This window comes from Mustela erminea, chromosome 14 (genome assembly GCF_009829155.1).
Source record: "Mustela erminea isolate mMusErm1 chromosome 14, mMusErm1.Pri, whole genome shotgun sequence".
NCBI lineage: Eukaryota > Metazoa > Chordata > Mammalia > Carnivora > Mustelidae > Mustela > Mustela erminea.
Window position 1 is genome coordinate 59,536,173 of NC_045627.1, and position 25,168 is coordinate 59,561,340.

At 38.5% G+C, this 25,168-nt stretch overlaps 1 protein-coding gene across 3 annotated transcripts in view; it reads right to left on the reverse strand.

Annotated features, from left to right (window-relative positions):
• NOC3L (NOC3 like DNA replication regulator) overlaps positions 1–25,168 on the reverse strand; it is a 26,413-nt gene continuing 1,245 nt past the window's right edge. For 2 of the 3 annotated variants that reach the window (XM_032313913.1, XM_032313911.1), the window contains exons 2-21: positions 24,916–25,123; positions 21,582–21,714; positions 20,660–20,817; positions 19,953–20,006; positions 18,484–18,614; positions 16,279–16,440; positions 15,995–16,088; positions 12,795–12,970; positions 12,253–12,381; positions 10,859–10,990; positions 9,161–9,241; positions 8,753–8,853; positions 6,320–6,392; positions 6,176–6,239; positions 6,026–6,097; positions 4,901–5,082; positions 3,777–3,905; positions 3,019–3,116; positions 1,158–1,242; positions 1–809 (exon numbers count right to left, since the gene is read on the reverse strand). In XM_032313913.1, coding sequence (XP_032169804.1) covers positions 681–809; positions 1,158–1,242; positions 3,019–3,116; positions 3,777–3,905; positions 4,901–5,082; positions 6,026–6,097; positions 6,176–6,239; positions 6,320–6,392; positions 8,753–8,853; positions 9,161–9,241; positions 10,859–10,990; positions 12,253–12,381; positions 12,795–12,970; positions 15,995–16,088; positions 16,279–16,440; positions 18,484–18,614; positions 19,953–20,006; positions 20,660–20,817; positions 21,582–21,714; positions 24,916–24,949 — 2,217 coding nt within the window. In that variant the 5' untranslated portion in view covers positions 24,950–25,123 and the 3' untranslated portion in view covers positions 1–680. The remainder of the gene's footprint in view (positions 810–1,157; positions 1,243–3,018; positions 3,117–3,776; positions 3,906–4,900; positions 5,083–6,025; positions 6,098–6,175; positions 6,240–6,319; positions 6,393–8,752; positions 8,854–9,160; positions 9,242–10,858; positions 10,991–12,252; positions 12,382–12,794; positions 12,971–15,994; positions 16,089–16,278; positions 16,441–18,483; positions 18,615–19,952; positions 20,007–20,659; positions 20,818–21,581; positions 21,715–24,915; positions 25,124–25,168) is intronic. The other variant, XM_032313912.1, reaches the window with a different exon arrangement.

Here is a 25,168-nt window from a genome sequence, read left to right on the forward strand (position 1 = left end):
CTCAAATACAGAGTTATTTTTCATTTTCATCTTTGGTGTTACAATAAAAATACATTTATTTCATTTGAAAGAGTTTTGGTAAAGAGTAGTTGAATGATAAAAAGCAATCTCATGGTCTTGATTTTTCTGCGCTCTATGCCCTCATTTTAATCCAGCAACTGTAATCCAATTAAGTTCACTCCAAAGATTTTTTTGAAACTATAACTATAACTTAAGATTATGTTTTTTGTTTTTTGGGGTTTTTTTTTAGAAAGGGAGAGAGAAAGAGATGGCGGGGATGGGGGGAGAGAGAGAGAGCACGTATGGGCACAAGCTGAGGGTTGGGACAGAGGGAGAAAAAGTCTTAAGCAGGTCCCATACCTAGCACGGAGCCCAACGTTTGTGCACACTCAACCAACTGAGTCACCCAGGTGCCCCAAGATATATATTAAGTTTTAAAAAGGCAATGTCATTAAAAAACTTCCAAATGTGCAGGTACATAGTTTTCAATTCTCCTTTCTTAATGACAATTTCAGAATCGGGACAGAACTCTGTTCCATGCAAAGGGTAATTCTTCCTCCTCTGCTAATCTTCTTAGGAAGCTTCACTTGTATAAAAAGAGAATGTCCCAAAGTAACGGTAGGTCTCTATGTCCATCGAATCAAACACAAATATAAGAGAAAGTCCACTGACTCCTTCTACTACCGCAGTGATGTTTTCAAATATTTAGCAAAATCCAGAGGCAAGTGAGTAGGTACTTCACCGCAATGTCTTTTGATTAGTTGATTTAAATCTTCATTCAAAAACAAATCCCCTTGTAAAACTTCACTCTGAAAAAAATATTCAAAGTGACTCACATTAAAAGTTCTTGTAACATAAACAAAAGCCAAGCTGTGAGCAAAACTGAAAATGTCAACAGTAAACCCCAAACCAACATATGAAACCTGACAGTGCCAAGCACTGGTTCAGGTCCAGGACACAGCTTACACTGAACCAAAGTCTCATGACCATCTCCAGAGTCCCAACCCCAGAGATCCAGCCTACCATCAGCAACTCCTAAACATGAAAAAAAATCTACCTATAATATAGTTAGTTAAGCAAGATCAAATCAGTTGATAAGAGACATTTAGTTTTTATTTCATCTCTTAAAAAAAAGATAATGAAAAAACATCACATACCTTCTTTTTGGAACTTGAAGACTGAACAGGAGGATTGAATGTCATTGCACCCATGCTGTATGTCTGAAAAAGTTCTGCAGCTGATCTATAATCACAGAAAGAATATAAAAACATCACTGTATCTGTATAACCTGAAAATAACTGGAATGTACCCAAAGAGGACTCACTATTCTAAACCCATATAGTAAAGTACAACATAATCCTGCTCTTAAAACCAACAAACTAACATACTGCTAAAATCCTAAATACTCATGTAATGACAATGCTCATCAACGAAATCTACCTCAGAGAGGCCTGGTACACATTTAGAAATACAGGCCTGGACAAAAACAAGGCTGAGCAGAACTCCAACTCAGTGTGATCAAATCCCAACTCGACCAGTTACACAGACAATACGCAACAAGGTCATGGGGGCCGGACAAGTGAAGCAGAGTTACCCTCCATGGATTTCAAATAGCTCAACCCCTCAGTTATTGGCCTGGGTCAAAAGCAAAGAAAGGCCATTCAGGACACACTAAACATCCATACCCACAGCATGTAAACGAATCTTCAGTGACTTGGGATTGGTTCATATTCCTGGAAGGCAATCAGCAGGGGCCTCCAAGGATTACAATTAGAGTCTCATCCCAAGCTCCACCCTCCAGGGCAAGACCATCATGAGTTTCCCTTCTCAAGCTTTCAGGATAAACCCTTTCTTCATCATCCTCCAGAGAAAGAAATTTCTGACATAAATGAGGCCAAGATCAAGATCTCTGACAAAAACATGCCAGAAAAAGATCACGAATAAGAAAACAGACAGGTAATTGTTTTCTCCTTGTTTTCCCTTTTAAAAAACAAGGACGGAGGACAGACAGGAAGTATGAGGATGAAAAAATGGGCCACTTTTTCATTTAATAAGGCCAAAAGTTATCTTTGTAAGACCCAGAAGGAAAAGGGTTCATGGAAAACTATAGAGTTTCTGCCTCATTTAGAGGGAGGAAGCAGCTGACTTCTGCTGTGTAAAAATATAGACCTATTTTCCTAAGTCTCCCAGTACCTTCAAGAGAGCTGGAACTTTTAGGTGAATTTGTCCAGTATTTAAAATATAGCAAATAATTCTATTTTTGTTTAAACTCTGAAGAGGCCCAGAATACCAGTTTGCTGGCCTACCAGTCACCTGTCTTTGATCTCCAAATTAGAGAAACCAGCAGGCTGCAAATGAGAAAAATCTACACCAAAATATTAACTCTGAGTGGTGAGTATATTACAAGGGTGTCTTTTATGTCACTTCCTTTTCTGTGTAATTGCCTCTTTTTGTAGGGGGAAAGGTCGTTATTTTTTCAACTTTTCTGTACTTTTAAATTTTTCAGAATAAGAAGCTGGAAAAGGAACTTCTCTGGGCAGGGTGCTACTCCCCATCTGGAGCTGATAGTGGAGGCTGGAAGTACCAGCACGTCAGGCTGCACAGCACCGAGAGAACTGGGGGGCCCACGGACAGGAAGCACGGCCCCTCTGAGCCACAGTGTTGCAAAGAGCTTCTCTTCTCACTCCTCCCCTGCTAGCCCCGTGGACATTCCCACAGAGCAAAGATGGCATTATCTCACTATCTGCTGAACCTGAGTGTCAGGGGTATGTGTTTTCACTATTCTTTCTACTTACCTGGATGTGTGAAACTTTTTATAACCAAAAAAATGTTAAATGATTACCAAAAACACACTAACAAAATCATGGTCAGCATGTTTTCTCCTTAGAACAATTCAGGAATATGAAGTGAGACCAAATCCAGATCAACTGGTACTTTCTGTTTCAAAATCTATCACTTTCTAAAGCAGGCGGCTCAGCGCGAACAGTGACCAGGCGCGGCTTGTGGTCTGATGCCTACCTCCGGCTCAAATCCGGTTTGAGCGCTTGCGAGCCTTCAGAGGGGGCTCCGGCAATCAGGTGAGCCGCAAAGCTCTGCACGGTGGGATGGTAGTGTCTCTGAAGGACAGCAGGACAGCCACATTTTGTACAGGTCAGTACTTGATAAAACACGGGCTACAGCAAAGATCTTCTCGAACACACACTCATTTTTTACAACCATGTACGTATATGTAATTCACAGTAACCACATACACACAGAAAAAATACTCTTTGCTCACATGATGACAACATGAAACCCGATGACCAAGCTACCAGGGACGTAGTTCACTCTTGCTTTTATAGTATGAAAAGAAAAATCAAGAGGCAATTTCTCTTTTAGAGTGAAAAAAGTTAGCTTCCAACAGGTTTCCTGAAACACACTTGCTACGAGGCTCCCTCCAATGCGCCCGCACTGTGGGATCACGACAGTGCCACCCTCTTGAAACTGAGGGGCTACCAGCGTCTCCTTGGGCAGGACCCAATACAAACCTTCCATTCCGGATCGTGCTGGGGAAAGATTTTCTAAACCTCACCCCACAAAAATGTCATTTTCTGCCTCCTTAGAAAATGCACCTCATCAACTTAAAAACCAGAAAGAGCAAAGTAAAATGTATATTAGTAAAACAGGAATTCTCCAAAAGGCCATACCAGAACAAAATTATATTAAGGACTCTGGCAATAATAACAACTTGGGGGAAAACTGAAAAACACTGCTCAAAAAGAAAGGACCATCCTTACCCGTAGTGCGTGCAATTCCCAAAGTGCGGTGTTCTGAGCATTGCAATACTCGGGTTCATCCAGCTCAGGAAGGAACACCCCACTTCCCTGAGACTCGTTGTCAAGCAACAGATCTGTTTTTGGGAAAGTCTGCAAAAATGTCACATTAAAAAGAAGTAATTAATACTAGCAAAGAATGTTATTGGGTTCTATACTTTTTTTCAAAAAAATATTTTATTTATTTGACAGAGCAAGCAAGCATGTGTATAAGCAGGGGGAGTAGCAGGCACAGAGAGAGGGAGAAGCAGGCTTCCCACTGAGCTGGAAGCCCAATGGGGGGGCTCAATCCCTGATCATGATCTGAGCCGAAGGCAGATGCTTAACTGAAAGCACCCCTGGTTTCTGTACCTTCATCTGAATTTAAATTTATTTTGATTTTTATGCTTAAATAAGAAACATAAGCAGGGCGCCTGGCTGGCTCAATGGGTGGAGTGACTCTTGATCTTGGGGTCATGAATTCAAGCCCCATGTTGGGTAGAGCCTACTTAGAAACTAAAATGTGTTTTTGGTGTGTTTTTATTTGTTTTTAAAGATTTATATTTATTTGACAGAGAGAAAACGTGCGCACAAATGGGGGAGTAGCAGGGAGCGGGGAGGGAGAAGCAGGCTCCGCCTGACACAGGGTTCTATCCCAGGACCCTGGGATCATGACCTGAGCCTAAAGCAGATGCTTAACCAACTGAGCCACCCAGACACCCCCAAAATAACATATTTTTTTAAAAGAGCTATAAACATATTTGTACTGACACAAAAATGTGTCCATCACCATTAGTGTTAAAAAAAATATTATAATGTATACCATAAAAAAGTGGTGTTGTCTATGTGTATGTGCTGTACGTTTTATATATGAATGAAAAAGTCTAAAAAAAAAGTTTGCTGGAAGGAAACCCAAAGGTCGGATGGTTACCTCTGGAGAGTATCAACAGGGGTGGAAATGCTTTTATTTTGTAATTTTATATAGTTCTTTTCTCTCTGGGTTTTACCATTTTTCCATCATCATAGTTATAACGTAAATAGGGAAAAAAGATGCAAACAAGACAGCAGTGTTGTACTACCACTGAACTTAGCTTTGTATCCTTACTTACATGCATTAATATTCTGTTAGTTGCTAAAATGCCAATGCTTGAATCTGGAAGAACGTGAAGAGCAAGGGTACAGAGACGCTTGATGAAAGCAAGGGCTCTCTGCTGAGAAACCTGCTTTCTGCGCTTAGTTAGCATCACGTCAAGGCACTGGAGGAGAATCTCGACACCTTCATTGGTAGCACCTAAAACAGCAGATATACCCGTCAGGGCTGTTCTCCTTACTTTTTCTTTTTCTTTTTCTTTTTTTTTAAGTCAATTAGCCAACCCCAACCTACAGTACATCATTAGTTTCAGATGTAGTGTTTCATAATTCATCAGTTGCATAAAACAGCCAGTGCTCGTCACATCACATGCCCTCCTTAATGCCCCTCACCCAGTTACTCCCTATCCCTACCCTCCAGCAACCCTAAGGTACTCTCCTATTTAAGAGTTTCTCATGGTTTGTCTCCCTCTCTGGCTTCTTTCCCTTCCGCTTTCCCTCTCTTCCCCAGTGGTCTTCTACCCTGTTGCTTATGTTCCTCAAATGAGTGAAACTGTATTATTGTCTTTCTCTGACTGACTTATTTCACTCAGCATAATACCCTCCAGTCCCATCCACGCTGATGTAAGTGGTATGTATCCGTCCTGAGAGCCAATATTCCACTGTATATCTACATACTTACATCTCGTCTTCTTTATCCCCTCATCTATTGATGCACATCTCAGCTCTTTCCAGAATGGCTACTGTGGACATCGCTGCTATTAACACTGGGCTGCAGGTGCCCCTTCAGATCACTACATTTGTATCTTTGGGGTAAATACCTAGTATCATTACTTTTTCATTATATAGCTTCATTGCACTCCAGAAAAACTCAAGACGACTGTCATACCTGTCCCAAATCATTCCCTTAACCAATGAAGTAGTGCTATGCTGCTCAGGAGATGCAGAGGGTTCTACCATAGCTCCAGTCAATTCCAGAAATTCTCTCTCTCCAACTCTTAACATAAAGTTAAATACAGATGTGTGGCCCTCAGAGGCCAACATTTTAATACACCAATTCTGATTTCTTATTTTTCATTGACTACACACAAGATATTCTTAAAAGGTAAGTATTTATTCAAGACACATTATCTAAATGTACATACCTGCATGTAACTTGAACAGTGTTTTATACAGATGTGTATAGAACTTCATCGGATCAATATTCAGAACATCACCTTTGAAATTACAACAATTAGGTATGTTAAAGCCTCCAAACGTAAAGCAAACAAAACTTGATTAAGAAAATATTTTACCTTGCCCAGAAAGAATATGAAAAGCAGTCTGGACGCAGTGAAGACTTTCTTGATAGCTCAGGTCCTTGAAAAAAAGGGAGAGAAGGACACTGAGGATAATAATCACCATTCATACCTTAAAAATTCATTAGTAGAGTTACTTACACCAGACTCGATGAGATTATGCAGTACTACTAATAAATCATCAAAAAACTCCACATTTATAAGGTGAGCAAACCTAGAATCAAACAGAGCTTAGTCAACAGGTGACCTGAAAACACAAATAAAACAGCTAGAAATTAAACTTGACTTTAAAGTCCTATTTTTAATATTCCCTATTTCAATGTTAGTTATGATGCAGATGGTGGTAATTAGTGATACTTCTCATTAATTCACAATGACCTTTTTTCTTAAGATTTTATTTATTTATTGGACAGAGAAAGAGAGATCACAAGTGGGCAGAGAAGCAGGCGGGGGGGGGGGGGGGGGCGGGAAGCAGGCTCCCCACTGAGCAGAGAGCCCGATGCAGGGCTCAATCCCAGGACCCTGAGATCATGACCTGAGCCCAAGGCAGAGGCTTAACCCACTGAGTCACCCAGGCACCCCCAGAATGACCTTTCTAGCAATTCATCCACAGCTGGACACTATACTCAGCAGGAATATATGAGGCACTAAACAAACTGAAAATATTTCAGAAACACTTCTGCCCTACAGAACAAGTTGTTAAAAACAAACAACTTCCCAAGGAACGCGTACCAGCTACCCCATGCTGCTCTAACTCATAAAAGAATCAAAAACATCAGCTTCTGGGGAAATGGGAATCAGGAAAAGAGAAAGGAGGAAAGAGACTGTTATTTACAGGAATATGGACCCTACTAAAGCTTTAAAAATAAAATGGCAAGAATACTGGACCTAGTATCTAGTTCAGGCTCTGCAATTAATTGCCTGTATGATCCTAGTAAGTCGCTTGTCAGTCCTGGGCCTCTGTTTCTAGAAATAACTGAGATCCCTAGGTAGAGTTATAGAAGAATCATCTGACCTACTAAATGTGAGAGCACTTGCTATAGTATAAAATCCTGGGCACTGATGTACTTAAGTCAAGATCTTTCTTCAATATTAGTGCAAGAGCCTTTGCCACTATGTAAATCTTAGACAAAAAGGACTCTTAAATGTGATACACTCCCTGTGGACTAGTACAACTCTTTGTGTGAAGAAACTGTGCAATATTTATCAACATTTAAAGCAAGCAGACCCTCTGACCAACAATAAATGCACACAAGTGCATGAAGGGGTTTCCAGTACAGCACAGGGGGCTGGCCAAAATAAAAGTATTACTGATCCATGAAATGGAATATTCTAAATGTTAAAAAAAAAAAAAAAAAAGGTGGCTATAATCACACCAACATGGAAAGATACCCAAAGTAACCATTTTATCAAAACAGAAAAGCCAAGTTACAGAACATCTACATAGCAGGATTCCATGTGTGTGACAGAAGACAGGCAGACAGACTTATGTACTTACATAGGAAGTGAAATTATAATTTTTAAATTTTGTATTCTTCTGAATCATTTGAATTTTTAAAGCAAATAGATAGGACTAAAAGCTTTTTTAAATAAAGGAACTAGTCACTGAAAAACAAACAGGAGGTCCTATCCAATGTAGAAATATTCCCTTCTCTGACCAACCTCTCTTTCAGTCTTTTCAATAACAAGGCCCAATTACTTTATAACTCCATCGCCAAATAACTCCACTCATTACAAAGAAATTTCTTACACTAACCAGAACTTGCCTTTTCTCTTTCAACCCTAAGTCCTATTTCTAACACTGTGCTGTCCAACGATAACAGCCATTAGCACATGAGGCTATTAGTCATTTAAATGGGGCTGGTCCAAACTGAGATATCCTGTGTAATATTCATCGGTTTTTATGGGAAAAAAGAATACCAAATATCTCAATAACTAATACCGATTGTATGTCAAAATATTTTAGGTAAGCGGACTTCGATAAAATTTATCAAAATTAATTGCACCAGTTTTTTACTTTTTTAATGTGGCTAACGGAAAACTTTAAATTACATGTGTAGTTCACGTTATAATTCTACTGCACTGTTCTAGAGAATACTACCTCAAATACCTGGAAAACCATCAAAAGCACCAATATTCTAGTTTGCATCCCCCAACAGGTTCATAAAAATATACAGAGAGATTTCTCTTTGCAGGGAAGATTACACCGGACTCGAGAAAGGATGTGCAAGCAGGGTTAGAACAGACTTAAGAGTCGCCTGCACGGACCACTCAGAAGTCTGACAGTGGCTAACTGGCCATAGTGCAGAAAGAACCAAGAACTGAGCAATGAATCTTCAGGACCCTCAGAACTTAGTCAGCAGAAGGAAGGAGTTATGAAGGAGGTTTAAAAAATAAAGGGCTTGAGATGAGAAAACTAAAAAGACAGTGTTATGAACAGTTTCAAGGAAAGGCCAATGACAAACAAAGACAGGAAAACACTGGGTCATCATTAGTGAACCTTGGTTAAGAGGCATGGGTTTTTTGGTCTTATTTAGAAAGAATCAAAAATGCTTCAACCTACACAGCCCTTACTTGGCAAGGCCTTCTAGAACTGCTGGCAGGAGAGGTGACCTCTGGGCCTTCTTCAGTATTCTGAAGTAGGTCACAAACACAATATTCAAAGTCTCCGTGTGCTGGCAGAAGAAGCAGACAAAATGACTTGAGTATAACCCTATACTCTTTCTCCTGACTTACCCCAACAATGACGGTCAAAGCTCAACCCTTCTGTCCCTTCCCAACCGTCTCCACAATCCAATCTTAAGAGTTTCCATAAAACAGGATGAAGATACACACCCTGTGATGTCATGAGACCAGCAATGATCACATGAAAGCCTTGGGAGACAAACCGAGATCAGACCACCCCAAGTTGCAACTATAATCTCTAGTTAAAACCATTTCACAAAACATTTTAAAAGCGTCAGAGAATGTGAAACTGCCTACCACTTTAAGTTTTTTCTCAGTGCTCTCTGAAGCTTCTGCCTCCAGAAGCTCTCGCTCCAACTTCTCTTCTGCTTTCTTCCACTGGAATGAGACAAGGAAAGAAAAAGTAACACTGAGTGAAAAAGCAAGCTTCAAAGAGGCATAATATGTAAACATTCTGAAACACATACCCTAGACTACCTACGAATACAAACACAAAGACCTGGAGAAGCAGCAAGCCCGCACCAAGCCAAGGACAGCAGCTGCCTCCTGGGAGGAAGGCAGGACAAGACTGGGGTGAGGAACAAAGGGGACTCTAACTATATCACCGACGGTTTCTTCTCAAGAGCAAAACTGAAGTCTATTAGTATTTGCTCATTGTGAATGGTAGATACATGGGTTATGCTGTATTAGTCTCTGTAGTTTTCAATAATTTCCATTTTTTTCAAAAGAAAGAGAAAAGGAAGAACACAGAGCCCAGAAATAATTCTTATTGTTAAATCCTCTATAACACAGCAATTATTCATCAACAATACTTCCTAAACACATTTACACACAATGCATAAAACCAGATACTACAGGGGCTCCCGGGTGGCGCAGTTGTTAAGCGTCTGCCTTCGGCTCAGATCACGATTCCAGGGTCCTGGGATCGAGCCCCACATCAGGCTCCCTGCTCAACAGGAAGCCTGCTTCTCCCTCTCCCACTCCCCCTGCTTGTGGTTCCCTCTTTCTCTGTCAAATAAATAAACAAAATCTTAAAAAAAAAAAAATCAGATACTATAGAGGAATTCAACAAAGTATCAGTTTTTCCCACTTCTTTATGCTGTATGAGCAGCAAATAATGGTTGCTAAGCTGCCTGAGACTCAGGGGACCATCTCAGGAAGAGTTTCCTTCCTTCATGCAAACTTAAGGAGCTGCCATGTTCTAGTGGGTCTTTTGTTTCGCCATCACAGCTGCACACATGCTGTTTCTAACAGGGATATACAATTTATATTAAGATAGCATGATAAATAATTAAAAGATTTACCTTCATTTGTTTCTAATTACTAAGTCTATTTTGGTACTTCTGCCCCATTTTCAAAATTTATTTTAGGTATATTCAAAGACGGATATCCCTGAAAAGTATCTTTTGTTTTGTTTTTATAAGCAATTTGATAACCCTGTCTTGAGAAGTAGTAACAACAATGTTAGTGGTGGCGATTCACGTCTATACATTATACAGCATGCCCAGTGCCACGCATTTGCTAAGTGCTTCACATAATTAATTCATCTTATTAAGACAGAAGGGGTTGACCCACGAGGTAGCTGCTTTTACTAGCTCCGTTTCTCAAAATCTAAAAAAAAAAGGAAGTTTTATACTAAATAAACAAGGGGCTGGAATTTCAACCTAGGTTTCAAATAAGAAACGTGGTTCAATTAACAAAATCTCACTTTATTGCCCGTTTACATAAATATCACCTTCCTGGTCACAATGAATCTAAGACAATCTGAACAGTAAAAATAAAAGCCAGCATGACACAGAAATTTTTTCATCAACTGCTCTTTTTGCCAATGAACTGTCAATTTAATAAAGCAATTCTCTGCAATAACTGGGGAAAATAAAATTTTCTAAATATTAGGTTGTGATACATTTATTTTTATGATTTAACTATGCTCTCTGCCTGTGCCTACATTATGATTTTAATCTGAAGTCAAGCAAAAAAGGAAATCAACCAAACCTTTCTCTGCATTCTTGATAGAGTTTTTCTCTTTTCCTTGAAAGTCATGAACTTTTTTGGTTTATTAATGTCCTCTGTATCTTTTTTCACTTCTATTTCTTTGATTCTTAAGCACAAGAATGTCTTTAACATCTAATAGGAGAAAACACAATACACAGTTTAATATTTCTATTGCCCTCAAACCCTTTATACAGAAAAGCATTTAACAATGTTTTTCCTTCCTTTATGCCAAAAAAAAAAACCAAACAAGGGGCGCCTGGGTGGCTCAGTGGGTTAAACCTCTGCCTTCGGCTCAGGTCGTGATCTCAGGGTCCTGGAATCGAGCCCCGCATCGGGCTCTCTGCTTGGCGGGGAGCCTGCTACCTCCTCTCTCTCTGCCTGCCTCTCTGCCTACTTGTGATCTCTCTCTCTCTGTCAAATAAATAAATAAAATCTTTAAAAACAAACAAACAAACAAAACACCTGTGACACACCTTTTATCACATTTCGCACTAAAGTTCTATTATCTTATTGCTAAACATATTCGGTAATCTATGTCTATAACAGGACACTAGTATTTGGCTAAATACACATAACAATATTTGGCAGTGTAGTGAGTAGAAAAAAGACAGAACATATTATCTGGCATCAGTACTTAGAGTTACCAAGAGTAGACAGGCCAGAAAACGGTTTGGACCAGTATGGAAGGAGAAGATGTAAATTAGGTATTTCTAAACCACCTGTAATTTACCAAACCAGCCTCCATTTTGCAGTCAGCAGTTCTAATCCTCATCTTTTTCCACCAATTAAAAAAATAATAATAACAAAAAAAAGAAAGAAAGAAACCCATGCAGACCAGTGTTATTAATTTTAAGACAAGCTATTTTCATTTAAGCCAATGGGTCTCCAACTTCAGCAAACATGAGAATTATCTGGAGATTTATAAATTTATAAATGTATTTACTATTGGGCCCAGCATCTAAACTTTAAAAATTTAACTCACAGAATACTCCTGTTAATATGAAAAAACAATATAGCCAAGATGTTCTCTTTTATGATCACTGTAGAAACTACTCAGCTGTCCATCAAGTAGGGGGCTAATTCATATAATAGGAAACTAAAAGCAGATGTTAAAAAAAGGAAGAGACAGCCCTCTACAACACAAAATGAAAACAGCTCCAGAATAGCTTGCATAGAATAAATGCATTTTTATTTTAAAATCTAAACATGTATTATATAATTTTAAAGATACATAAACAAGTCTGTATGTATAAACACCTAGAATTCGTACTAAATTGTTAAGAACAGTTACACTTGAGGAGTCTTTTACAAAGAATAAATTCCCCATAACAACTGAAAATTAACTTTGCAGTTTAAAAACAAATAAAATCCAAGGTCAGCAAAGGAAGGCTTACCTCTGGCCTAACTTCGTAATTTCTGCCCTTCACAAAACCAGAAATCACTTTAATCACACCAAGGGAAGCTTGGCCTAATTTATCTTGCTTAAACAGTTTCTTCACTGCCTCACAACACATTTCAGATACCTGAAAGAAATAAAATGTTACACTCAGCCAGTGCTCCTCAACTTTGGCACCACTGGCATTTTAAGCCAGACAACTATTCATTTGGTGGTGGACGGCTGTCCTGTGCATGGTGGGAAGTTTAGAAGTCCCCTAGCCTTTGCCTGCTAGATGCCAGTAGTAACCACGGCAGGGGTGACAATCAAAACTGCGTGCAGACACAGGCTCACAATCCCTGGAGGGCAAAAGCACCTCCTGCTCAGAACCACCACACTAAACTTACGTTCAAAGAATTTTCCTAAAGAGACAGCATTTAACAAAGTGACACTACTTTAGCGATAAATAATAGCTCCAAAAAAATTCTAAGACAAAAATAATAATCACAAGATCTAGAACTTTGTGTTCAGGATGAAAGCAACAACCACTTAGCAACCCACCGATTTTGACACGTCATTCATGAGAGGGACAATCAACACAATAATGTTGTTGTGAAAGTTGAAATGAGGTAGTGCCACCAACAGCTCACACAGGCTCCTCACAGCCACTTCTGCCAGTCCTTTGTAGGCCTTTAAGGAAACTACATTACTTTTCTTCAGTTTCCTTTGCTTCCAGTCTAATCAAAAGAGAACTGTAGTTACTGTACTCATTGATCAAAGCTTCAACTAATTAGCTTTCTTAAACAGGAATAAGCAATAATAGAATACACTGTGCAAATTCTTAAATGTTGTATCCACCCTTAGACACAAGTACAAACGTTATCATTAAATTTATCTGCCATCATCCACCCTCTGACTCTCACCATCATGTTAAGAACTTTGGCTTTCCATGCATTTTAAAAGATGTATCGTTAGAGGAAAAGGGTCTCGGGAATAAATCAGGACAGGGGAGACAGAGAGCAAGATATCTTACGGCAGAATCCCTGGACTGGGCTCTACCAGGCTTTCCCCAAAACACTAGATTACAAGTCAAGAGACCTGGGTTCAAATCCTAATCCTCCACTACTTGGCTAATGAATATGAGCAAACTCCAGATTCTGAGCCCCGATCTCTTCCATGTTCCAAAATTCTGAAGAATCTAAAACATTTTCTCCCAACTTCTTGCTAATGCTCACTGTGGTATCTTTACTGAGGAGATCAAGAAAATTTAAGTTTTTCTTCAAATAACTGATGATTCACAGTACCTCTTTTCTTTTTTTGAAAATTTTACTTATTTGACAGACAGAGCACTTACGCACAAGCAGGGGGCAGGACAAGCAGAGGGAGGAGGCTCCCCACTGAGCAGAGAGCCTGACATGGGGCTCTATCCCAGGACCCCGGGATCATGACTTGAGCCAAAAGCAGATGTTTAACCAACTGAGCCACCTAGGCGTCCCCACAGTACCTCTTTTCTAGAAATTTCTACATACATACTCTGCTTACCAGAACATTGCATCTTGAATATGGAAAATATGCTGGTTTTTCTAGAGTAGGTTCAACACTTCCTTGTACATCATACACAACCAGAGATGAGAAAGACAGTATAGATGACAGCGCCTGTGTTTGAAATTGCTTCTCATGTATATGAGTTTTTCTCAAACAAGCTGTACTCATCACAAGAACCATATCTTCTATTTACTTAAACCTGACAAGGCTTCATAATGGATGAATAAACAAAATGTATTTACATATATATCAATGGAATATTATTCAGCCTTTAAAAGGAAGGAAATTTTGACACGTGCTATGAGAATCTTAAAGACATTATGCTAAGTGAAACAAGGCAGTTACAAAAGGACAAATATTGTATAACTTATTGTAGAATTCAACTTATGAGGTTCCTGGAGTAGCCAGATCCATATTCAACTCAATTAGAAAGTAGAATGGTGGCTGCAATGGGCTGGGGCAGGAGAGAAAGGGGTGCTCAGGCTTAACAGAGAACTTCCGCAGGGGAAGGGGCCAAAGTGCCGCCAATGCACAGCGGTGATAGCTAGATGACACCGGATTTACCGAACACCACAAATCTGTAAGCTTTACAAAGAGTTACAATGGTAGAGTTGTATTTTACCATAATTTTTTTAAAACTTAAAAAAACAAGACTTCAGGGGCGCCTGGGTGGCTCAGTGGGTTAAAGCCTCTGCCTTCAGCTCAGGTCATGATCTCAGGGTCCTGGGATCGAACCCCACATCAGGCTCTTTGCTCAGCAGGGAGCCTGCTTCCTCCTCTCCCTCTCTCTGTCTGTCTCTCTGCCTACTTGTGATCTCTGTCTGTCAAATAAATAAATAAAATCTTAAAATAAAAAATAAAAAAATAAAAAAATAAAAATAAATAAAATAAAAAAAAAAACAAGACTTCATAAGGTTCCACCACCTTAGAAAAGACCTACACCCGCGTGGTGCAGCACAGAGGCCACCAGCCACATGTGACCACTGAACGTCTGAACTGTGGCTAGTCCAAACGTAGACATGCCGGCAGTGTAAGATACGCGTCAGATTTTGAACTTAGTACAGAAAAAGGAATGTAAGATACTTAATTTTTAAAACTGATTACATGTTGAAATCATTTGTTGAAATCATCATATACATAGTAATTTCACTACTTTTTACATTTTTTTCCTTAGCATGGTTACGTATTTTTCAAATAATGTATGTGTCTCATGTTCTATTTCTCTTGGACAGTGCTGGTCCACACAAAGCTCCCAGGCCTTGGAATGTATGCTCCCAAGGAGGCTCCAGTCAGGAGGCCAGAGCATGAAAGCAACATCCACAGCACCCAAACCCACCATCTCCTTCCTGCCCTTACTGGGCCAATAGGATTCGGCAGTCCTGTTCCAGCTGAGACAGCAACTAGGTGATCCTTAGGCCCACTACTGAGGAAAGGAGCCCAGCTGAGTAAAGTGAAAGCACCTGACCTGACCTAGGCAACTGAATTTCTTCTCCATTCATGCTCCAATTTTCATAGGCCCCTCCTTTTCTGAACAAAGAAGAGAATAAAGGTTTGGTGGAAGAGTTTATCATCCAATACAACCAACTTCTTTCTAGTCCATTTTTAAGGCAATAATTTCATCCATTTCTAGTCATCCTTCTCCCCTAACTACCCTCTCCAGATAAAAACCAGCAGCATAAATTTCAACCATTCACGAATTCAAGAAACATACTAGGAAAAGGCCTAGAGCAACAATAAGACTAAAAGCTGATCAATACAGGCTACCCACCGTTGTAAGCAACTTCCATCTAGAAATTAATTTACTTCTCACAACAATCCTATGAAATAAGTACTATTTTTAAGATTTTTACTTATTTATTTGACAGCGAGAGATCACAAGTAGGCAGAGAGGCAGGCGGGGTGGCGGGGGGCAGGCTTCCCCCCAAGCAGAGAGCCCGATGTGGGCCTTGATCCCAGGACCCTGAGATCACGACCTGAGCCGAAGGCAGAGGCTTAACCCACTGAGCCACTCAGGTGCCCAAAATAAGTACTATTATTTATAAACAGAAAAATGGAAACAATGAGAGATTAAGTAATTTGCCCACCACATGGGCATTAAGTAGAGGGCCCAGATTTGAACCCAGGAAGTCGGACTATAGACTCTGCTCTTGACAACATGCTACTCACCTTCCAGACCAAAGTAAATTAGTTACATATTTTTAAAATGTTTAATATACCTTTAACCATTTGCTCCAGATTTTCCAAATAAAATTTATATTGGCTAACCAGGCCTTCTTCAAATTCTCTTAACTTCTGGGTTTCTTTGCGGATCTGAAAAAATCAGAAAGACCACTCATTTTTTTAAATCAAAATATCAAAATCCTTAAATTAGCACAAAATGTGAGTGCATAGTATATACCCAGTCCTACAAAAACAAACCAAAAAACCCTACTATTTCTCCCATCCCTACCTCTCCAAAATGTTCAGCTTATTTTGTACAGTAATTGTTTTCTATCATTACCTTGGTAGATTTTTCTGCCTCTGTGAGGGGTCGTATTTTATATGAAGGAGTAATGTCTTTAAATAACTCCAACAGGGAAATTACCACCAGCTTTCGAACAGTAACAGCCACATCAGGATCCTGTTCCATCAGCATGGAACGTAGTTCTTTCAATTTTTTAATCTGTTAAAGAAATAAAGAACTTGGAAGGGCAGAGAAATGACTGCAAAACAATTATGAACAAAAGACAATAGCCTAAAAAAAAAAAAAAAAAAAAAGACAATAGCCTCACATCTGGCACCAGTGGAATCCATGCAGTGACTCACAGAGTTTAGTCATACACAACTCCAGCTACGACTCACATTACCAAAAGATAAATCATCAAAGCCAATCTTATCTTTGGTAAATAGAAGATACAGACCTTTCAAAAAGTTTAAATTTATTAATATACCTACTCTTTGAAATTTTTTTTACTGGGTTTTTTTAAAAGCATGTGCCTTTTAATTTTTTTTTTGAAATTAAAATGTTATATACACCAAATATATTCATCACATATACAGAAGTTAATCAGGAATTTATAAGTAGAATGTATATACATTAGCCTCAACAAGACTCGTACAAAAATCATTTGTATGAAGTAATGCTGAAGTAAAAAACAGTTCAATGAATGTCCTTGCTTTGATGAACTATTGCCTGCTAGGTATCTTGAGAAGAAATCCTCTGGTTAGTCAGCAACATCTGCTGCAGCAGGGCTAGGATCAATATGCTCCCACCTATTCGCTAGCCCTAACTCATGGGAGTATGAGGCTCCAGAGCTGGAAGACCCAGATTCTAATCCAGCAACTGTTGAAATCATAACAAATTTACTTGAATTTTTTAGGGCTCAATTTTTCAGTAAGATCAACAGTTCTTGTCTTTATGGTTTTATGATGATTAAATGAGATGATAGAGGTGAGATATATTCCAAATTTCCCTCCCTAATTCTGCTCCAGACTTTCCCTTCGCTTTGTTAAGAAAGAACAAGTACCACTCCAAAACGTACCCAGATGCATTTTTTTCTGCAAAGGTAAATAATACTGTTCAATAAACAAATAAACAAAGGTAAATAATACTGTTCAATAAACAGTATATTCACAGTAGGATGACAGGAACACCAACATTAACAGGAACAGTAGTACTACTTTACAAGACTTCATGTATATTTGATTATTTAACCCTTACAACAAAGTTTTAAAATAGGTACCATTCTCTTTTTAGAGATGAAGAAAATGAGTCTTGAGTAAAAGGACTTACCCAAAGTCTAACAGACAGTACTCCAGGTTTCTGAAATCCACGTGTTCTAACCATGACCATCTTCACCACTGTTCCATGGCCCACTGATCATTATAATTCTGATCTATTTCACTTAACATATTTTGCATTTACAAGTACTCCTGAACTAATCTCACTGACTTTTGTGTAGCACGTTCCTTATTAAAAATCCCATCAGTCAAGCAAATTTCCAAGTAAGTTCCTTCTCTCTTGTCCAATTAATTTTTACACTTAGCACTTTCAGAGTTCTAACATTAAGTCAATATCCTCGTTTTAGCTTATTTATTTATTTATTTAAGAAAGAGAAAGAGAAAGGAGGTAATAGAGGGGGAGGGAGAGAGAGAGAATCTTATGTAGGCTCCACGCCCAGCGCAGAGCTAGATCCACGATCCTGCGCCATGACCTGAGCTAAAATCAAGAGTTCCACACTTAACTGACCAAGCCACACAGGAGCCCCTCAATACCTTCATTTAGAGAAGACGAAAATAAGACTCAAGAGAGTTTAAGTGACTTTTCTTAAGATTACAGAAAAAATTAAGTTCAGATGTAGGACTACGTTTAGGTTCTTTCTACTCTTTTTTTTTTTTCCAAGATTTTATATATTTTACAGAGAGAGCACAAGCAGAGGGTGAAGTAGGCAGAGAGAGGTAGAAGCAGGTTCTCCATGGAGCAGGGAGCCCTGACATGGGCCTCGATCCCAGGACCCTGAGATCATGACCTGAGCTGAAGGCAAATGTTTAACCGACTGAGCCACCCAGGTACCCCAAGGTTCTGTCTACTCTTATTCTACCTCAGTCACTGTATTTTATTGCTTTTCCTTTCTGTATATGCTTATAGGTAGTAAAGGAATCTTACAATATTAGACATTTGCACTATATCTAATATGAAAAGCTCAAAGAAATTAGTACTACTTACATTACTTTCTGGGTCTGATAATATGGCAGATGCCAAGGCTGCAATATGCATTTTCTTCTCCTGTAGTTTCTTCCTTCTCTCAATCAAATGTTCTTCTAATGTCAGTTCTCGAATGGGATCTTCAATGATTTCTAAAAGAGATTAGATATCCCCTCTTAAACATTTCTTTATTTACAAGTATCCAAGAACCTTTATCAATACAATATTTTCTATAGTGATAGATAATAATGATGATAACTTTTACTGAGTACTTGTCACGGGTCAAGATTACTACATATGATCCTCTCAAAAATGCTATGAGGCAGGTACAATCATATCCATTTCATACATAGAAAATGAGGCAAAGGGAGTGTAACTTGCTTATACTCATAAGCCTGGTAGAAATGGAATTCAAAACTCAGGTAGTCTGACTCGAGAGCTCATATTCTTAACTACTATGCTAATAAACTTATAATAACTGCCATGAATTGGGGCACCTGGGTGGCTCAGTGGTTTGGGCTGCTGCCTTCGGCTCGGGTCATGATCTCAGGGTCCTGGGATCGAGCCCCGCATCGGGCTCTCTGCTTGGCAGGGAGCCTGCTTTCTCCTCTTTCTCTCTCTCTCTGCCTGCCTCTCTGCCTGCTTGTAATCTCTGTCTGTCAAATAAATAAATAAAATCTTTAAATATATATATATATATATATAATAATAATTGCCATGAATTATGGGAAAAAGCAAACTGATTTTGTTTTTTTTAAAAGTACAGTAGTCTCCCTTGCTTTCAACTCTCTGCAGTCCTTTGCACTTCAGAACATATGTCAATCTTAAGAAATTGATAGAGAACTAGATCTAATCGATACACAAGCATAATCTCTAATAAGCCTATGAAGGATGACTGAAAACAACTGGTTGACCTGTAATCTCATTTATACCATTAATGAGGTTTGCTAAGCTAAAGTAAAATTTAACCAGGTTGTTCTACGGCAAATTCCAAACAAATATAATGTCAAACCATATATTCTTTCAGTTTAACTTTGATTGCAACTGTCTTACCTATTAGAAACCCACCTTCAATATCTAAGATAGACATACATACAGACATACATAACTGCTCTAAGAAAGAAGTGAAAAGATTTCATATCACAGAATCAGTTTGTAATTTAAAGCTAAAAAGTTAATATTTATAAGTAGGTCCTTCACTTAAAATTAAGAAGAATTCAAAATGGTAATAATTTACAAGACTCTTCATGCATGCCTAGACATTACAAACATAACTGCATAAAATTTTCCATAATAAAGAGCAACAAGGAATCAAATTCCGCAAGGTAAGACTTTCAACATGTGGGAAAATGTTCAAAATGACCTTGAAATGACCAGTAATTTAAAATGCACATTTCAGACTTTATCTAAAATTAAGTTACATTTATTATTAGGCAAAAAAGGTAATTCTCAATTAACAATTTAGTAACTTCAAAAATGCATTCCATTACCTTCCTCAAGTTCCAGCTCTTCTTCTTCCTCTTCATCTTGCTTACTGTCTATAACTGTATGGAAAACACGTATATTTAAAAAATCTGAGCGCTTGCTTCGGCAGCACATATACTAAAAACTCTGACAATATACTTAAGTGATAAAACTACAGAGAGAAAAGCAGGAAAGTGATTACCATAAAACTCTGGAAAGTAGTTAATTTTGTGAGGAGGAAGCAATTAATGACTGACTGGATCAAAAAGGAAGTTTCTGGGTGCTGGCAGCATTTATATCTTGCCCAGATAGCAGTTTTATGGGTGTGTTTTTTGTGATAAACCACATAACTTTGCAAGGCAACTCTGATTTCTAGACTTTTGTGTATTTTACTTCACAAGAAAAAGATAAGAAAATGTAAGAAAAAAAGGTTAATAAAGGATAACTAATATTCTAATTATAGAAACAAGAGTATTTGGTGAAAAAAACCTCTGAAAAGAAAATCACCTCAACATTGCAGCCTCAGCTATACTGACACAACAGATATGGGAGATAACCATCTGTATTTCTGGCCAAAATCATCAAGCTTGCTATATGACTAACTGCAGCGACCTCCTATTTTGTAGGTAAAAGCAAAAAATAAAATTAGATCTCGAGTGAAAAAAAAAAATGTGATGATATTAGTAAAGAGCTACAATGTTTACTAATACAGTGGCTGACTGATTAGATTCACCTGGCTTCTCCCTGGTCTGCGGGATTATACCACTTTTATCCTTGATAGGAAGTAAGTGAATCAGTTCCTTTTCTGGTGCAGTTTGCAGAGTTCTTGGTATTTTTTCATATTTATCTATAACACGCTCATGCTTTCGTTTCTTGACGTGAACAGGTTCACTGCAGGAAAGAAAAATTCCAGTTTTAGTGTATTTACAAAGGAATCTAGAGATTATTTTAAAAGTATAGAAAAGTAAACTATTAGCCAAACCTCCAATAGGTATATAGAAAATAAAAAATTAAAAATTAAAAAAATCAGTACCTAGATACTAGCACCAGACCAGGCACATAGTAGGCACTCAAATTAACTTAATGAATAGAAGAATCGTACAGTCTCCCCCGAAGACTACGGCTGCCTTCAGATACAAAAGAGAAGTGAAAGCTACAGCAGATTCTTTTTGAAAACTATTCCACAAAGCTAAGGGTGACATCATGCTGTTTTACTTTCCCAAAAACCCTGAAACTATTGCATGGACTTCGGAGTTAATAAGATCTAGGTTTAAACTGCAGATCCACTAGTTGTGACTGCAGGAAGCATCGGTTTCCTCTGTAAATGGGAATAATATGTCCCCAACAGGGTAACAAGGACTGAAATGTAGCCATTAAGAACTCAGGACTGTTCTGTCGATTCCCCAGAGAAATACATTCTTCCCCCAGGACACTCTACTTCACTATTCAGACTCAAAAGAAATGAAGATATACACTAAATAAAATCAGTTTGCTTTAGTCATGAACTTCCTTTATTTAGGAAATAAACTGAGTTACTCTCTTATGCTCCGAGCTGAACATCTTGCACTACTACTACTAACCACCTAACTAAAATTCAGAATCAAGTTTTTAATACTGAAAGGATGTCAATGTTTATAATCTAAAGAAAGTATTACCTAGAAGAAAGATCTCTCGTTAGAAAAGATGCTCTTTGTCCTAAGTCTCTCATTAACTGCAAGTCATCTGCATCCATCATATCCAAAGGAAGGGCTTCCTCTTCTTCTTCCTCTTCCCTCTCAATCCTTTTACCTGTTCAACAACAAAAACAAAGTCAGAAACTGGTATTTCAGGTATAGAACTCTGTGTTTTTGTGTTCATAAGAGGAAAGTTTATGCTTTTCTAGTACAGTCAGCCTGGTGTTTCTAAATAGGAGCACTAAAGACATGCTGGGCCAGACGGCTCTTTGTTCCACCTGGATGTCTTAAGCTAGGCAAAACGCTAGCATCTCCAACCCCTGAAAACTAAATGCCAGGAGCCTTCGCAGGTCACTGTCACAACCAAAAAATAAAATGCCTCCACACAGTCTGCAATGTCTTTCTGAGCACGTGAGAACTGATGACTAGCTGCTTCACTCCTTCTTTTTTTTTTTAAAGATTTTTTTTTTTTTTATCAGAGAGAGAGAGGGAGAGAGAGCGAGCACAGGCAGACAGAATGGCAGGCAGAGGCAGAGGAAGAAGCAGGCTCCCTGCTGAGCAAGGAGCCCAAAGTGGGACTCGATCCCAGGATGCCGGGATCATGACCCGAGCCGAAGGCAGCTGCTTAACCAACTGAGCCACCCAGGCGTACCTGCTTCACTCCTTCTGATCCCTGCTGACTTCCCTTCCACTTCAACCACCCCCTCTGCAAGCCGCATCCCAAACCTTGGTGCTCACCCCAGGCCTTGACCACAACCGTTTGTCCTTCTAGGTCTCATCTGGTTACTTCCATTGCATTTCTGTGACCCATATATAGGTCTTCTATCCTCTGACCACTCTACTTCTATCCTCCATTGTGTTCTACACTCCTGAACTTCCACTGCATGGTTATCATTTCAACTGCCCTCTTGCCAATATCCTCAAACCCTTCTATGGTTTACGCACTTACATCTAACAAAACCCCAACCGATCACTCCATCTTCTGTCTGTCCCACATTCTCTTCCTCTTTTTTAATATAAAAATGAATGCCGACTAAGTGCCAAGCAGTGCCTTAGCAGTTGCTAAGGATTCAACCATGAACAAGACAATCTTAGTTCCTTAACAGAACCTATAATTCTCCCTGACTCCTATAACACAAGTAAATATACAAAGGTACACACTGCATAGAAAGGAACCCCTACCTACTTTAAGTGAGCTTCCAATTTCTCAACAGTGACCAGCAGCTGGTTTATTTCGCTGATCAGCTTTCTCTCTTCCTTAGACTTTTCAAATCTTGTCTCTATCATCACACTTCTATCCCATCACCTGCCTCACTTCGTAATCCTCCGAGGATCTAGCTTCCTCTATCACTGAGAAAAGAAAAGCCAGAAGCTAGAAACTCCTGCAATTTCCCACACTGAATTCAACAACATCGGCCTCCATCCCTTCTGTTTTCCTTCTCGTAACTCTGTAAGAATGCCCCTCCTCCTGGGCTCTGGATCTCAGAACTTCTTACCTTCTCTTATCTTGTTCTATCATTTAAGCCCTCTCTCCCTCGTACCTTCAAACTGTCTAGTCCATTAAATTCTTTATATCAGCATTTTAAGACAGTCAAGTCATTCCCCAGTGGGTAATTTGTCAACCTTCGCTTCATAGATCATATATATCACACTGATGGACTATAGCTCTGTCAGTCTTAACAGCTGTATAGTATTCCACCATAAACAACATTATGTCACTTAATATTTCCTGTTGATGAACATCTTATTTTCAATTTTTGATCATTATTAATGACGTTTTTTATTATTATTTTATTATTTTTTGTTATTATTAATAACATTGAAATGAGCATACTTGGAAATATATTCTTGGCAAATATTTTCAAATATAATCATAGACTGAATTCCTAACAGTAAGACTGTTAGGTCAAAGGAAAAGCATTATCTGAAATTCTTTTTGTGATACTGTATTTGAGTTTATATATATATTTTTATTCAAATGGTATAAGCATCTCATACATGTGGCAAAAGTCTATAATTTCAAGTGAGTGAAAGCATCAATACACACTACTTTTCACCTTTTTTTTTTTTAATTAACTATTTCGTAGACTATTTTATGTTGAGACAAAAAGAATTTCCTTCTTTCTTTAAACATCCTTCTGATTTCTAACACTGTACAGTTCTGGTTTTCTTCCTAATTCTCCGGCTCCTCCTCAAACCTCATTACATCACATTATTCTTCCACCCATTCCTTAAACGCTGGGTTCCTTAAAATTCTTTCTTGACTCTCTTGTTCTCACACTACACAGTCTTCACATTGACTTTACCAAGTCTAAAGCTTCAATTACCATCTACGTGCAGATAATTCCCAAAGCTGTTCTCTCTAACTCAGATACTCATACCTTACCGCCTGATAGACTTCATTTAGATGCTCAGCATATAAAAATAAGTATTTTACTTTTTATATATAATAATAACATATCACATTTTTAAAAATTCCACTGAAATTTAGATAGAAAAGATCTTAAAAAGCATGTAACTCAAGCAACATTTCTTTTTTAAACAGATTAAGTACCTGGAGATCAAGTGACCAACTAAGGCCTCTTTGCTAATAAGAAAATTAAGGCAAAAACCCAAGTTTTCCCACTTCCAGTCCAACCACCTTTTTATACATCACAATAATATGTAGCCAAGAGATCAAACTAAATAGGTCAGATTTAAGAAAATGAGATATACATAGGAAGATTGAAGTCAGGTACGATCAAATATAAATACCCTGAAAGTACCAGAACATTGTAGAAGAACTGGTCTGACTCAAAATGGTCAGAATCCTTACCCGTTTTGAGTACTTGGGAGTTCTTCGATAGTTTTCCAAAAGATAACCCTGACAGTTACAGCTCAATTTCACTCCAAGTTTCCACATGAAAAGAAAGCCGAAGCTGAGAAAACTGAGTGACCCTTGGCAACACTGTCAAGGATGCCCCAGAGAAAGGCTATGTTCTTACCTAAGCTGACTGCCAGTGAATGAGAATGTGGCAGTGCTGGCTTGTTCCCCAACAGTTATTTACACATCTACTCTCACTCTGTTTTCCCAAGTATTCTATCTTCAGACCCGCTTTCTAAACAAACTAAAAGCAGAGACTAGCTCTTTCTCACAGTGAATACCATCCTGTAATGTTTTCTCACACGGACTGTGATAAAGCACATCGGACTACTACCCTTACTTACTCTTGGGAAGATCTGGAAACAAGACTGATTACTAGAAAGCAATGTTATTTCATGAACATTTTAGGACAAATCAAGAGAAACTACAGGACATGAATGCTTTCGCAATTACCTGGTCGTATTTTCTTTGGGTCCTCCAGTGGCATTGGTTTCTTAGACACAGCATCTTTTACAGCTTGTCTTAGTTTCCTCTGTTCTTTCCGGTACTTCTTGAGAGTGCTTTGTTGTTTAAATTGCTTATTTTTTAGCTTGTTTTCAAGTTTGACTTTACTAGTTTTTAGTAACTTCCGAAAGCTTGGGACCTGTTTTTTATTTCTTCTCTAGAAAACAACAAGAGTACAGCATACCAGAAATTTAAACTGCAA